Consider the following 15,563-nt stretch of genomic DNA (forward strand, 5'->3'; position numbering starts at 1 on the left):
CATGCAGTAGACACTCAACAACTACTGGGTTTTGACAGATGAAGAGACTGAGGCTCAGAGAGGCAAGGCACACAGCTGCTAAGTGGTGGTGCTGGGATTCGAACTCAGGCTTGTCTCACTCCAAAGCCAGCATCTTAACTCTGCCCTGGCTACTAAGCCAGGGACAAGGCAGGGGAGGCTCACCCTGGCTGAGCTGACGGTGGTGGAGGTGCCGTGGCTGCCTGTGGATGAACCCGTGTCACTGTAGGAGACCATGGAGTAGGTGTCCCCAGCCCCGGGGCCTGCAGGCTGCCGCGCCTTCATGGACTCAATCTCACGCCTCAGCACCAGGTGGTCGAAGCGTTCTAGGTCTTGCGGGGAAATGGTGCCTCTCACCTCAGAGAGGAGTGAGAACTGGAGGTGGGGACAAAAGGGGCACTCAGCAGCAAGCCCTACCAGAAGGTGGAACAGATCCCCTGTTACCCCCAAATGACTGGCATGCAAACTTGACCCTGCCTCCCCTCCTTAACTCTCTATGGCTCCCCAGTGCTCTCAAGAGAAAGGCCAAACACCTTGGCCTGGACACCAGGCACAGCATTATCTGACTCCTGTTTCCCTGTCACCTCCCTGGCATGTACATGTGGCTGTGACTCCCTGAACACACTGCAACATTTCACACCATGAAGCCTCTGGCTGCCTGTCCCTTCCACCTGGAATACCTTTCTAACACTCATCTCCAAATCCTATTTCCTCTGTTAAGTCTTCCAAAACACAACCCCTCCCAATGGATTTCACCACTTCTTCCTTTGTGCAGTTTCTGGACCTCAAACAGCTTGGACCAGAGTTCTCCAAGCTGGTGGCATGGCACAGTCACCTGGAGGGCTTGTGACGATGACTGACAGCTGACTTCCATCCCCAGATACGAGTTAACCAGACAGGGATGGGGCCTGAGCATTGCTTTTAAGAGCAATCCAGGTGATTCTAAATGTGCACTCAGAGCTGGAAGCCACTCCGATAGGGCCCCAATCACAGAGTGCTTTAAATGTCTGTTTCTCCCAGGAGTCTGTGAGCTTCCTGGGGGGCAGAGGGCTGTCTTGGTCCCAGCTCTCTGCCTAGGGTTCAGTTCAGGCCTGACCCCTTGCAGGTTCTCAGCAAAGGAATTGGGGAGGGCAGGATGCAGAGGCCTGGAAACACTGAAGCCAGACCAGAGGAGGGGCGCGCGTCACCTTGGCGTGGGTGTTGAGCAGCTCGAACAGGGCCATGACGAGGGCCTCCACGGAGACGCTGCCGCCGCGGTACTCATCCAGGTAGTAGGCCATGGTGGCGCGCTCCTGCTCATTCAGCAGGTGCCGAGCCTGCTCCTCCAGCAGCACGCGCGTCTGGTTCCCCAGGCTGCTCAGGGTCACCTGGGAGCCGGCTGGGCCCTTGTAAAATCCTGGCTGCAAGACAGAAAGACAGAAGCCCAGGAATTCTGAGCTGCTCTGGAGCCAAGTGGCCAGGCCACTCCCCCTCACACCTCCCACCCCATCTAAGTGTGGCGTCTCACCTGTTACTCTCACTCACAACCCCTAGCACCTTGCCCTGATGGTACTGGGTATCTTTCTTAATTAGAATTTGTTTTGCTTTTACATCTCCTTCACTGAGTATAACCTGCATGAGGGCAGGGACCTGGTCTGCTCTGTTCACTGCCATTAACCCTGGTGCCAGGGGTGGTGCCTGGAACTTAGCAGGCAGTCACAGACAAGGAGGATGTGGGTGGCCAGACAGGGGGCTGCTCAATTGGAATTTGGTCGTGTAAGTCACTTGGCACCCTCTGGCTGGCCAGAGCTCCTCACTCGGGCAGCTGTGAGGAGTCGGAGGACACTCCTTAGACAGACGAAACCCTACCTTGTTTATTCCTTCTGCTGTGAGATCACCAGGAAACCTGTGGGGAAAGACACATGTCTCCAGTTGTGATCTGAGCAGATCAAATGGGCGCAGGCAAGGGAAAGGGTGACGTGGGGCAGGAAGGGCAAAGCTTTGAGAGAACCATGCATCATGGCCTCCATTCACTGCCTGTTCAGTCTGGGGAATGCTCAGGGGGAAACGAAACTCCAGACAGACTGGCAGCTTCCAGCCTCCCAATCGGCAATGTAGTCGGCACCTCCAAAACCACCCAAGGTGGGCTCCTGAGTCGTTGCCAACCCCACAGGACCAGGCAGGTGACACAAGGAATGGAGGGAAGAAATGGTGATTGACAGGCAACCTCAGGGTCAGGGCAACCCTCAGGAGCTTAGGGGCGGGTGAACTGTAGATCCCAGATGCAGGGCGCAGGTGTGGCTCAGCTCCAGCCCACGTGGCCTCAGGCTGCCAGACTTCCTGATTTTTAAGAGGCATCCAAATTCCAGTTTTTTATAGAAAACCTGGTGTCTTTTTAAATGTTGGCAAGTAACTTTAAGAATGTGTAATACTGTGCAGGTGAACGGAAGGGAGCAGGGAGAAGAGATACAGAGAGAAAAAGAGAGAGGGGGAGAGAAAGAGAGGTCCTCTGAGGTGTATCTGGCCAGGGGTCACCGGGCTGAGACTTCCCCTGAAGATCAAAAGGTGACACATTACATTATTAGCAACTATGTAGCCACATGGCAACTGGATCTCATTTTATGACTTTAAGACCCTCTCACTCAAATTTCTTCATGGGATCCAGCCTGGTGGCCCCTGGCCAAATATACCCTAGAGGATCTATCTCTTTCTCTCTCCCTCCCCGCATCCCTTTCACCTGCACAGATCTGGGATGGGAGCAGGGTTATGGTTCCCACTTTTTAGATGAAGCAACTAAGGTCTGAAGAATGAGTTAAGTAATTTGTCTGGGGGCAAATACAGAATGAGACAGCTGGATGGTGTACGTCAGCTTTCCATGGGGAAACTGAGGCCAAGAGAGGAGGCCATGACCTAGGATGTGCCCCAGGTCATGCCCTGCCAATGGAGGGGCCCTGGTGTGTGGACTGCAGGCTGAGAGGAGAGCCATGGCAGTGGAGGGATGGGAGGGGCTATCACTGGCATTTGGAAATGGCCCTGGGGTCTGGAGATCAGAGCGAGCAGAGTGGCCAGACCCTGCCAAGTTTGCTTCGGTCTCCCCTATCCGGGAACTGGCGATCCACTTGGTCTCGTCCACAGTGGTGCGGGCGTGCGGCAGCCTCCCAACGTCCTTCACGGTCAGGATGAGGTGCCGAGATGACTTCAGCAGCCTGACCGCCTCGTCGTGTAGGATGTTGAGAAAGCTCCACCCATTCACTTCCAGTATCTGGTCCCCAACCTGCCAAGACCACCACACAACACAGTCACCTAGGCTGTTTGCAGGAGTCACACTAGGGGCTTCACAGCCCTGATCCGAATTCTCCTCTGGGCCAGCCTGTCAAGGAGGTCACTAGAATCAGAAAGGATACATGGATGCCTGAGGGTCACACAGCAAGTCAACAGCAGAGGCAGCCTTCCGATCCTGACCCAGAGTCCATGCTCTTCTCATCAAGAGAGGGCATGTTCCCATGACCCAGCAATGGCTTTGAGGGATGGGTCTACAATGACATTCCCAACAATCATCTCAGGGCTAAGGTGGGGGCGAAGCTGGGGGTAGGATGAGGCAAGCCATGAAGGTGAACATCCGTAACTTTCCTCCTACACTTCTGCACTGCTGAGATTTGTACCTTGAGCATGCATTCTTATATTACCTTAAAGTATAAACAACACCTTAATTTACTAAAAGAAACAGCAATAAATGAGAAAACTAGCCTCCCGTTAAAGCAGTACAGATGGCTTAGATTCTTAAAGTAGGCAGCTTTATTTTGTAATTAAAAAAATATATTTTTGGCAGGTGCAGTGGCTCATGACTATAATCCCAAAACTTTGGAAGAATGAGGTGGGAGGACCGCTTGAGTCCCATAGTTGCAGACAAGCCTGGGCAATACAGTGAGTCCCTATTCCCAAAAAAAAAAAAAAAAAAAAAAAAAAAAATAGGCTGGACGCGGTGGCTCACACCTGTAATCCCAGCACTTTGGAAGCTGGGGTGGGTGGATCATGAGGTCAAGAGATCGAGAACATCCTGGCCAAAATGGTGAAACCCTGTCTCTTCTAAAAATATAAAAATTAGCTGTGCTTGGTGGCACCTGCCTTTAGTCCCAGCTATTCAGGAGGCTGAGGCAGGAGAATTGCTTGAACCCTGGAGGCAGAGGTTGCAGTGGGCCAAGATCACGCCACTGCTCTTCAGCCTGGCGACAGTGAGACTTTGTCTCGAGAAAAAAGAAAAAAAAATAATAAAATGAGTTGGGCATGGTGCTTTGTGCCTGTAGTCCTTAGCTACTCGGGAATCTGAGGCAGGAGGATTGCTTGAGCCCAGGAGTTTGAAACTGCTGTGAACTGTGATTGCACTACCATAAACCAGCTGGGGCAAGTGAGCAAGATCCTGTCTCTTAAAATATACTTTTAACGAAGGAATTTAAAAATGAGGAAAAAATAAAACTAGCCTTCCAATAAAAACAATTATGTGACAAAAATAGAAGCAGCTGAAAGGGAAGATGCTGCAGGGCATGATGGCGTGTATCTTTAAACTCGGGGTTCCTTTCACAAATGGGGCAACTGAGGCCCAAGGATGGGAAAGGGATGCTCAGGGTCACATGCCACTGAGGCCTCGAAGGGAAGCTTCACAATGCTGGTTTTTCTTCTCCCCAGTTTCCCAGCCTGCTGACGGCACATGACCAACTCCCGTAGTTTACCCAGCATTTTTCAAAGCAAGACTTGGAAAAGATGAGACACACGGGAGCCTGGGAGAAAAAACGTGATGACAAAGCTGAGAACCAAAACCCTGCTCCTGGGCTTCTTGACTTTTCTGGAATGCCTCCCCACAGTTGAGAGTTTCTAGTCCAGAAAGTGGTCACAAAGGCAGACCCTATGTCTCCCCTCTGCACTGGCTTTGACGTGCTCAGCAGAGGGGCTTGCTGCCTCTGCCGCTATGACCCCAGCAGAGTGGGCCTGGGCTGCATTTCAAGCATTCACCACCATTTACTGCAGGCCTACTGTGTGCTGGGATGCTGCACCGAGCAGGACAACCTGCTCCTGCTCCACTTAGCTTATGGTGATCTCAGTTTTGTGTGATAACTGGGTTTCCCCATCAGCCTCTCCACATTATATCCTCAGGTCCCAGCACACAGGAGAAATTCAATTAAAAAGTCATTAGATGAGGCCGGGCACAGTGGCTCACACCTGTAATCCCAGCACTTTGGGAGGCTGAGGCAGGCGGATCACTTAAAGTCAGAAGTTTGAGACCAGCCTGTCCAACATGGCAAAACTCCATCTCTACTAAAGGTACAGAAATGAGCTGGGCATGGTGGCATGCTATAGTCCCTGCTACTCGGGAGGCTGAGGCAGGAGAATCGCTTGAATCTGGGAGGCAGAGATTGCAGTAAGCTAAGATCGCATCATTGCACTCCAGCCTGGCTGGGTGACAGAGCAAGATTCTGTCTCAAATAACAACAAATCATCAGGTAAATAAAAAGACACACATTCCCATCCATCCCAACTCCAGAACCATCTCTGCTGCAGCTCAGAGATGCACATCACACCAGCCTTCTTTGTCCCTTTATATGTTTTCTCCTTAGTATCACCAACATCCTACACAGTAGGTATCATTGCTCTCCATTTCACTAGGGAGGAAATAGGCTCAGAGAGGTGAAGCGCATAGTGTGTGGTCACAGAGCTAGTGCAAAAAGAAATTAATCTGGTACTATGTCTGTGGCCAGTTTAGATGTAAATGTACGGTGAGGAGATTGCTGGCTTGGGAATGTGGGAGGGAGCAGGTAGGGACCCAGGTCAGGGGGCCAATGGGGGCGGAGGATGGGATTTGCTGAAGGATCTACTCAGAGGGGTGAAGGCAGAGTTTTTGATAGGGTGAGGTTTTCAGATCTGGCTGCTGCAGGCGGGATCAGGGAAAATAAGGCAGGACAGTAGCTTTGGACATGCTGGATTTGAAGTAATATCACGTGGTCCCCAAACAGAGCTCCTGGCAGCAGCCTACTGGTAGAAAGTCTTGGAGACTGAGTCCCTCTGTTGCCCAGGCTAGAGTGCAGTGGCATGATCTCTGCTCACTGCAACCTCCGCCTCCTGGGTTCAAGAATTCTCATGCCTCAGTTTCCTGAGTAGCTGGGACTACAGGTGTGCACCACTACGCCCAGCTAACTTTTTGTATTTTAGTAGGCATGGGGTTTTGCCAAGTTGCCCAGGCTGGTCTCAAACTCCTGAGCTCAGGCGATCCACCCTCCTTTGCCTCCCAAAGTGCTGGGATTACAGGCATAAGCCACCATGCCTGGCTAGTGCCAAATTAATTTCATCAACTCTTTGCTTCGCTGACATCTCTCTGCTTAACCACCTCATGTGACCCCTCGTAACCCAGGAGGAAGCAAAGCACTAAGCCTAAGGGTTTCAAAGACGATCAGACGCAGGTTCCAATCATTTACTCTGCCACTTCCGTGCCATGTGACCCCACAAAACCCTCTCTAGCTTTTGTGCCTCACTTTCATTGGGGGTAAAAAGGGAGTCCTAGCATAGGATTGTCCTTCTCCAAATATCTACAGTCAACAGCATCTCAATGCCACATGCTTTCACCCTGCCTCCAGCAATATCTGCGATTCTCTTTCTCCCTTTCTATGTCTCTGAGCTCCCTGGTTGAGAAGCCTAGGCCCCTGGGAACTTAGGCAGCCCCGGCTGGTCTTCCTGTAAAGAGCTTGAGATGAGACCCAACACCTGGCTCAGGGCTTGGTACCAGCAAGCCCTCCATCGGTGCTTATGCATGCAGGTGTGGATACCGCGCATTCCTATCTCGCCTCTGCAGCTTCGTCTCTCTCCCGGCTGGCTTTCTCTTATGCTAAGAGGCAGAGCTGTGCAGCTCTCCCAGGCACTCAGGCCTTACTGAGAGTGGAGGAGAAACTCATTCCTTCTGGGCTCACTGGCACCCAACCAGCTAAACCACCTCCCCATGTGGCAGCTCCACCTCTCATCTCTGCTGGGCGGGAATCTTCTCCGCTTCCACCCACTGCTCTGAGCTGGAGCTGGCTGCACTCTTCATTGCTGAAGTGCTTTGTTTCCTTAAGTATCCCTGTCAATAGCTTTTGCTGTTGTCACGCTAAGGGAATCAATTTTAATCTTCCCTTTAACGCACTTAATTTCATCCCTGCAGTTTAATTAAAGGAACTGGCATCCAAGAGACCAGCTATGTAAGGGCATCCTTCTGTGTGCAGGCCTCTCCCTATGGGTCCAGGCCAGCGTGGCAGTGAGGGGAGGGAACAACTCAATTCCATGGGCACTGACCCGGCCTTCTATGAGGCTGGGGGAAGACTGCCAGATAAAATATAGGATGCCCAGTTAAACTTGAATTTCAGATAAACAAATGCTTTAAAAATATATGTATGTCCCAAATATTGCATAGGGCACACATATGCTAAAAAATGTATTCATTGTTTATCTGCACTCAAATTTAAATGGGCATCCTGTATTTTTATTACTGAAAGTCCAGCCATCCTGGGGTGGAGGCATCAGTCACCTCTAAAGCTAGTGGCTCTTATGGGGGCTGATTTAGTGTTGTAGCTTCCAAACTTAGGTCACTTCCCTCACCCTGAGCCTGGTGCCTGGCACTGACGCAACCTGAGTCCCGGGAATTACCCAGCATACCACTTACTTCAGCCTCATCCTAGGCGTTAACATCCGTGAAATCCCAGGTTGGCTGTGCTAGTCACACTGTCCTCATGCCTAATAAGTAAATATATCCCTACCAGATTTGAAAAGGCGGCGTGGATTCCTGTGCAGTCCGGCTGGGGAATAGCTGTAAAATGGGAGTCACGCTTGGGAAACCCTGACTTACTGGGGGCACGTGAGCCCATCTTCCCCATCTCTTTTCAGTCCCCTCCTGTCTCTTCTTCCTCCAGGGCCTGTGTTCAAGCCAAAGTGCTAGGCAGGATTGGCTACAGGGTCTCTCTCCATGGGGCCTCCGCAGCATCTGAGTTGGTTTTGAGTGACTCCCATTTTTCCGTGTCCAGCTCTCTTCCCTTCCCTCTACTTGCTGGAAAGCTTCCCCAGGTCTAGGAGCCCTGTTAGAGCAGTTGTCTACATGTTCACTGTGATTGAGAGTCCATAAATCACTTTCAACCACGTCTGGCGTCTTCCCTGCTGCTAGTGTCCTAGTGTCACCCATGTGGCCAGTGGAGTGTGGAGTCCCATCCCTATACTTCAGCCTCTAGTTTTAAAGCCAGGCAACCATGACATAGTAGCTGTGTGGCCCTGCATACACAGCTCTCAAGTGCAACCTGAGCCTCAGTTTTCTCATCTGTAAGATGGGGATGATACTACCAACAGTTCCCAGGTAGCTGTGAGAATCCAGTGGGATTCTCCACCCTGCGTAGAGCCTGAGACACGTGAGGCTTTCCATAGCTTCTCATGCGCCTCTCTTCCAAACGGAGGACACGGGTTCAGAAATGCCGAGCAACTTGCTCAAGGTCACTGGCTATACAAGAAGTAAACAAATGAACCAGCCTTTGAGCCCAACCTTCTCATCTTCCTATCACCCTATGAGCCCTTCATCTCAGCACAGCGCTGGCATGTGGGAGATGCTTAGTAAATAATGAACGGATAGGGGGACCTGGCCTTCCTGCTCTCTGAGTCTCACTTCTGCTTGCTTCCCTTTTCCCTTCGGTTTGTGTGATGTGAATTTGGAGGCAACATGTTTAAAGGTCTTACTTTTACTCTTTCCCAAAGAAAACTAAGAGCTCAGCTGGGCACGGTGGCTCACACCTGTAATCCCAGCACTTTGGGAGGCTGAGGTGGGCAGATCACAAGGTCAAGAGATCGAGACCAACCTGGCCAAAATGGCGAAACCCCATCTCTACTAAATATACAAAAAATTAGCTTGCTGTGGTGGCGTATGCCTGTAGTACCAGCTACCTGGGAGGCTGAGGCAGAAGAATCGCTTGAACCTGGGAGGCAGAGGTTGCAGTGAGCCAGATCGCACGACTGTACTCTAGCCTGGTGACAGAGCAAGACTTTGTCTCAAAAAAAAAAAAAAAAGTGTAAGAAAACTAAGAGCTCTGTTTGTTTGTTCATTGCAATGTGACTTTTTCCTATCCAGCGAAGCCAACTCAGAGTTAGACGGTACAGGAAAAGAAAGCAGAAAATAGAGGCAATGATGCTGTGTCCCTCGGGCCCTTTCAAGGAGTCTCTCACAGATGCAGAGACTGAGGTCCTGAAAGGACAGGGATGTGTCTCGGGCCACAAAGCGAGGCAATGGCAAAGCCCAAACCCCACAGCTAACTGTGGAAACACTCACATCCCTCCGCCTGGGCTCCCTGGGACAGGACGTGCTGGAGATAGGAGGGACAGGTGCCAAGGGTGATCGAGTGTCTAATATTGCTCAGCTTGCTTGCGCGGCACTGATGGGGAGGACACGGAAGGATAAACGAATAAAGGCAGCTTTATTTTATTTGTCACCATGGGCATTCCATTTGTCACCACTGATGGAGGACTGGAGGGTTGGCCACAGAATGCCCTTCATTTTAAGGCAGAGGAAAGACTCCTCCATCATCCACAGCCCACTGAGTGACTGGCTCATGTTCACACGCTCTGAGAAAATGGCAGGACTTCGATAAGGACAGGATACTGATTTCCCTGAAACTGGCCAACTACCAGGAAGCAGCGAACTCACTTCCCTTAGGTCTGGGGCAGGCACAGGAGCCCCAGGAGGAGAGGAGGCCCTTGGAACAGCAGAAAGACTCAGTGGACCTCACTTGGTTAACAGCCCCCTCTTACTCACTAAAAGACCTGAGGAAAATCATTTTATTGTTCTGAACCTTCCTTCCCAAAATGGGAACAAGACCACGAACAGCTAGTTTGTTGTGCAAAGTACACCAGTGGCCATCTTGTGTGTGTTTCTGAGCACAGGCTCAGGAGTCTCTGTCTAAGTCCATACTCTGCTACTTACTCGCTGTGTGACCTTGGGTAATTGACTTTACTTCTCTGTGCCTCAGTTATCTCCTCTGGAAAATGGAGATAATATCAGTACCTGGCTCATACATGAGTTAATACATTCCCCAGTGTATCCCCAGCACTTAAAACAGGGTCTGGCACCTAGTAGGTGCTCAACAAATATTTATTGAATGAACATGTATGAAACACATAAACGAGTAGCTAACATACAGTAAGTGTTCAATAAATGCATTTTTGGAAAGCCATGGTTATCCCTGAAGTCACCCCTTGATCACTCACCAACCGAATCTAGCAATTCTACCTCCAGGATGCCCCTCAGTGCCACCCCCTACCTTTCCACCTACCTCCCCCAGGGCCCTGCCTCTGGCTTCCATGATCACACCCATGAAGTTCATACTGTTATCCCCGTTTCACAGATGAGGAAGCTGAGGACAGCAAGTGGAGTTGTAACAGCTGGGATTTGGCCTTCATTCTACCAGCCAGCAAAGTCCCTGCACGAACCAATAACACCCTCTCCTTTAAGAAAAGCCAGCCTGCCCTTCCTCTGCTTCTTACCCCTCCCAGCCCTGGGCTTTATGCCATGCACTCAGTAGGTACTGTATTCATGCCCGATGAAGGGAACTAGCAGGAAGGACCTGTGGCGGTATGGCAGTAGTTTCAAGCTCCCTCGCCAGAAGTTGTTAGGAGAGAAGCCTGCCAACAACCCGATCCCGGGCTGAGCTGGGAGACGGGAACCCATCCTCTCTGGCTGTGTGCACCTGCACCAGCCACACTGGGAAGGGGCCGAAAGAAGTCCATTTCAGAGTCGCCTTCAGCATCATCCCAAGCCTGTGTTAAAATGGATCTTGTGGCTTCAAGGGAGGACTCTGTTGATTGCACCATTATCACGAGAAAAATTCAAATTCTATTAAGGAGTTTTATTGCAATTATGAATCTTTAATAGTTTTCCATGTCAGGTATAAAACTTTAATGGGCTGTTTTTTTTTCTTTCATTACAAGTGAGCAATGCAGTTTTAATGAGACAACATTAGCTTTTCTCAACAGTTCAGAAGTCAGTAAACCTTGTCCAAATTTTGAAAAAGAAAATAAAAAGATCTAGGTAATTGCTTAGAAGGTTCTTGGAGTGAGCTCAGGGTATGGGCTGGGTCTGGGCAAGCTCTCCTCCCAACCCTCTCTGGTTTAGAGCTCTCAGGAGGCAGAGAGCCTAACCAGAAACGCTGTGGGTGGGCCCAGCAAGGCTAACGCACACTGACTCCCAGTATGGCCCATGCTTCCTTCCGGTTACCTCTTCCGACATTGGCAGGTCCATTGTCAGTACCTGCTTACTCTATTCAGAACACAGGCAGCCCTCAGTGAAGGCCTGCTCTAACCCAGCCATCAACCAAAACAGGCCAGAAAGGCGAAAGAACTTGCCCAAGGTCGTACTCTGAGTCATGGTCAGAGCTAGGCCTGAGAGGCCAGACCTGAGTTCTTCCCACAGGAAAATCTGGCTTCCAAAGTAAACTTAGAGAAATCACAGGGGTCAAGCACAGAAAGAATAACAACTACCAACCCCCAAGAGACTCACGTAGGCCAGCTATCATGTATAGTTTAGCTCTGAACTTAATAGGCACCACCTGAGGTTCCAAGTTTCGTAGATGACAGCAGTGAGGATCAGAGAGGTGAAGTTACTCACCCAAGGACACCCAGCAAGCAAGCAACAGAGCAGGATCTGAAGCCAAACCAATTGCTATTCTGAGACCCAGACTTGCAATAATGGAAATGTTGTATAACTAGGTTATCCAAGAGATTTGCAACTACTATTTAAATTTAAATTATAATAAAATTAAAAATTCATTCCCCCAGTCAAACAAGTTTCACTTCAATAACCACATGTGGTTACTGACTGGCCACTATCCCGAACAAGCCTGCACACAGCCCCAGATCAAACCCCTGATCTCCTGTTCTTTCCTCCAAGCCTGGTCCTTCTCCAGGGCTCCTCAACTCATTGCTCAGTCCTAAAATTCCAAACCCACTGGCTCCATCATCAAGCCCAGTGGATTTTACCTTTGCTTCCAAAAGGACCCTCCATCTTCACTCACTCCACTCAGATCCCAGCTGTCTAGTCTCTCACCTGGACCATTACCAGGGCCTCCTATGTGGCCTCCCTGATGCCACTCTTACTACCCTGCCCAATACTTTCCCTATATAGAAGACAGATTCATTTAAACTGCAAACCTGATCTTGTCACACCCTCCTTTAAAACCCCCCAGTAGCTTCCAAGCTCCTCTACCTAGCCTGAGAGGGGCCTTAGCTTCCCAAACCATCTCACACCTCCCTCCCCCACCATTTTTTTTTTTCCAATCCAACCATACCTGCCATCTCTCAGTTTGCTCAACAGATGGAGCCCTTTCCCCACTCTGGACCTTGGTGCACACTGTTCCTCTGTCCAAAATGTATTTCCCTTCATTCCTCACCTGGATAATGCCTACTGAATGTTCAGGTCTTGGCTCAAATGACACCTCCTCCAAGAAGCCTTCTCCAGCTCCAAGGCAGATATCACTAAGCCCCCTCACCCAGGGCATGCTGCAGCACTCCCCACGTTAGACATCGTACTAGACTACAGGCATAGAGTTCAAAGTCAGTGTGCTGCCCCGCCCTTGAATGGCACATTGGAAGCATCTGACAAATGCTTGAAGGAATCCATGAACAAATGAATAAACAATTAAATAAATGGATGAGCAGGCATACAAACAAGCTAGTCCTTGCCCGTTCTGTTCCTGCAGACAGGCCGGAGACATTTTCCATTTACGTAAAGGTTGAGTTTGACAAGGTCAGGGCATGTAGGGAGGTTGGGTATCTGCCTCCCAGCTCTACAGACTGCAGCAGAAAACGAGCATTTGGTTTTTACAATCAAAGGGAAGACAAACAGGTAAAAACACAAATCACCCACTGATTTTCTTTTGCTTCTGCTGGAATCACATTCTGGGAAACGGTATACATTTAATCCAGCCCCTTATTCTGGAAGAAAGAAAAGTGGGGTGAGAGGTAGAGAAGAAGTGTCACAGGTTCAAGGCTTCCTGGGCAGTTGAGGCAAAGCTGGCCCAGAACCCAGTCTTTCACCTGCTTCATGCTGCTCTGCAGACCTGCAAGAATCAAGTTCTCAAGCTCAAGGCCACAGCTTTCATAGACACAAACAGTGACCAGCTGGAAGACAGGATGGAAGGAAGGGGAAACCTCAATTATAATAGCAAGAGAAGAGAAAAAAACTACCAAGGAATAAACTTAACAAGAAATGTACAACACCTATATGAAGAAAACTTCACACACTCCTAAAACGCTCAAAATGACTCAACAAATAAAAAATCCCCTTTTCTTGGAAAGGGTTCAGAATCATCCAGACATCAGCTCTCTCTCAGCTCACTTACATATTTAACATTATTCCAACAAAAACATCAACAAGCTTTTGTTAGATAAGTCAGTAAAAATTCATGGGAAAAAATTAAAATGCACGTAGAACCTTAGATGCATACCACTAAGGGGAAGAAGCCAGTCTGAAAAGGCCACACACGGCATGATTCCAACTATGTGATATTCTGGAACAGGCAAACTGACAGAGACACGGTAAAGATTGGTGGCTGCCTGAGGCTCCGGGAAGGCTGAGAAGTAGAGCGCAGAGGACTTTTAGAGGGGTGACACTCTTCTGTATGACACTATCATGTTTGACACGACATGTATAGATAAAAATCCATTGAACTGTGAACCCTTATATAAAGTATGGACTTAATAAAAATATTATCCACATTGGCTCATCAACTGTAACAAATGTACCTCTTGTACACTAATTATGAGATGTTAATAATAGGGGAAAATGTGTTTGGGAAGGGTTGGGGCAGAGGAGGTATAATGAGAACTCTGCAGTTCCTAATTTTTCTTTTTTCTCTAATTTTTCAGTAAACCTAAAACTGCTCTAAAAAATAAATCTGTTGGCCAGGCATGGTGGCTCATGCCTATAATCTCAGCACTTTGGAAGGCTGAGGTGGGCAGATCATCTGAGATCAGGAGTTCGAGACCAGCCCGGCCAACATGGTGAAGCCCAGCCTCTACCAAATACACAAAAATTAGCCAGGCATGGTGGTGGGTACCTGTAATCCCAGCTACTTGGGAGGCTGAGGCAGGAGAATCACTTAGAACCTGGGAGGTGGAGGTGGTAGTGAACCAAGACTGTGCCACTGCACTCCAGCCTAGGAGACAGAGTGAGACTCTCTCTAAATAAATAAATAAACAAACAAACAAATAAGTTAATTTTAAAATATAAAATAATTTTATTATTTAAATATAATAAAAATAAAAAAACTTTTTGTTATTTAAGAATAAAAACAATTGTTTTAAAATCTAAAAGTATAAAATGCAAGAATGACTGAAAAATTCTGATACAGAAGAGCCACTAGAGGAGCTACCAGACACTAAAGCCTGCTCTAAATCCTCCACCATTACACCAGGGTAGCACTGCCTCATGAATAGATAGTGGAACAGACTAGAAACAGGCCCAAGGACACACGACATTTTAGTATATGACAAATGTGGCACTACAATCATTGTGACAAAGATAGACATTTTAATACGGAGTACTAGGATAAATGAGTAACTATTTAGAAAAAGATAAAACATACCATGCCCTCCATAAAGCTAAATGCCAAACAGATCAGAGGTCTAAAGGAAAAATATAAGCATTAAGAGAAAAAAACAGATAAGTTCATCTATACTCTGAAGATAAGGAAACATCTAACCAGACTCAAATTCAACAAAAGAAAGGATTAATAATTAAATTAGATCTAAAATGTATAAAAGTTTTGCAGTGAAAAAGACTCTATAAGCAAAGTCAAAAGAAAATGACAACCAGCATATTATGGGCTGAATTCCTACCCTAACCCTGAATCTGCTGTACTGGAAGATAGGGCCTGCGAGAAGGTAAATACAGTTACTTTCTAATCCAATGGTGGCGTCCTAACCCAATAGGGTTGGTGTCCTTATAAGAAAATAAAGAGACGCCAGGGTTCTCTCTTGGCCATGTGAGGACACTGTAAGAAGGTCAGCCATGAAGACAGCCCTTACCAGGAACTGAACTGGCCAACATGCTGACCCTGGCCTTCCCAGCCTACAGAAATGTGAGGAAAGAAATTCCTATTGTTTAAGCCATCTTGTCTTTGGTATTTCAGTCAGCCTAAGCTAAGACACGTGGAGAGAATGCTTGCAATATACACCACAGACAAAGGGCCAGTTAGCTCTAATATTTAAGCAATTCTTGGTATTGGGGAAAAAAGATCCAAAATCCTGAGAGCAAAAGGATAATAAAAGACATGAACAAGTTACAAAAAAAGACACTATAAATGACCATTAAATATACGAAAAAATGTTCAACTTCACCTATTATAAGAAAATTGCCCAGCCTGGGCAATATGGTGAAACCCCATCTCTACAAAAAATATAAAAAGTTAGCCAGGTGTGATGGTGTATGCCTGTAGTCCAGTTACTTAACGAGGCTAAGGTGGGAGGATCATTTTAGCCTGGGAGGTGAAGGCTGCAGTGAGCCGAGGTTGTGCCACTGC

At 48.4% G+C, this 15,563-nt stretch overlaps 1 protein-coding gene across 13 annotated transcripts in view; it reads right to left on the reverse strand.

Annotated features, from left to right (window-relative positions):
- Window positions 1–15,563, reverse strand: part of WHRN (whirlin) — a 105,085-nt gene that overhangs the window by 21,512 nt on the left and 68,010 nt on the right. For 8 of the 13 annotated variants that reach the window (XM_035255562.3, XM_002806524.6, XM_078375045.1 and 5 more), the window contains exons 4-7: window positions 3,069–3,271; window positions 1,867–1,903; window positions 1,206–1,418; window positions 184–393 (exon numbers count right to left, since the gene is read on the reverse strand). The exons of 1 other annotated variant lie outside the window; for it this stretch is intronic. In XM_035255562.3, coding sequence (XP_035111453.1) covers window positions 184–393; window positions 1,206–1,418; window positions 1,867–1,903; window positions 3,069–3,271 — 663 coding nt within the window. The remainder of the gene's footprint in view (window positions 1–183; window positions 394–1,205; window positions 1,419–1,866; window positions 1,904–3,068; window positions 3,272–15,563) is intronic. 4 more of the 13 variants (XM_078375059.1, XM_035255566.3, XM_078375050.1 and 1 more) reach the window with 1 other exon arrangement.

Source organism: Callithrix jacchus, chromosome 1, assembly GCF_049354715.1.
Source record: "Callithrix jacchus isolate 240 chromosome 1, calJac240_pri, whole genome shotgun sequence".
NCBI classification, from domain to species: Eukaryota; Metazoa; Chordata; class Mammalia; order Primates; family Cebidae; genus Callithrix; species Callithrix jacchus.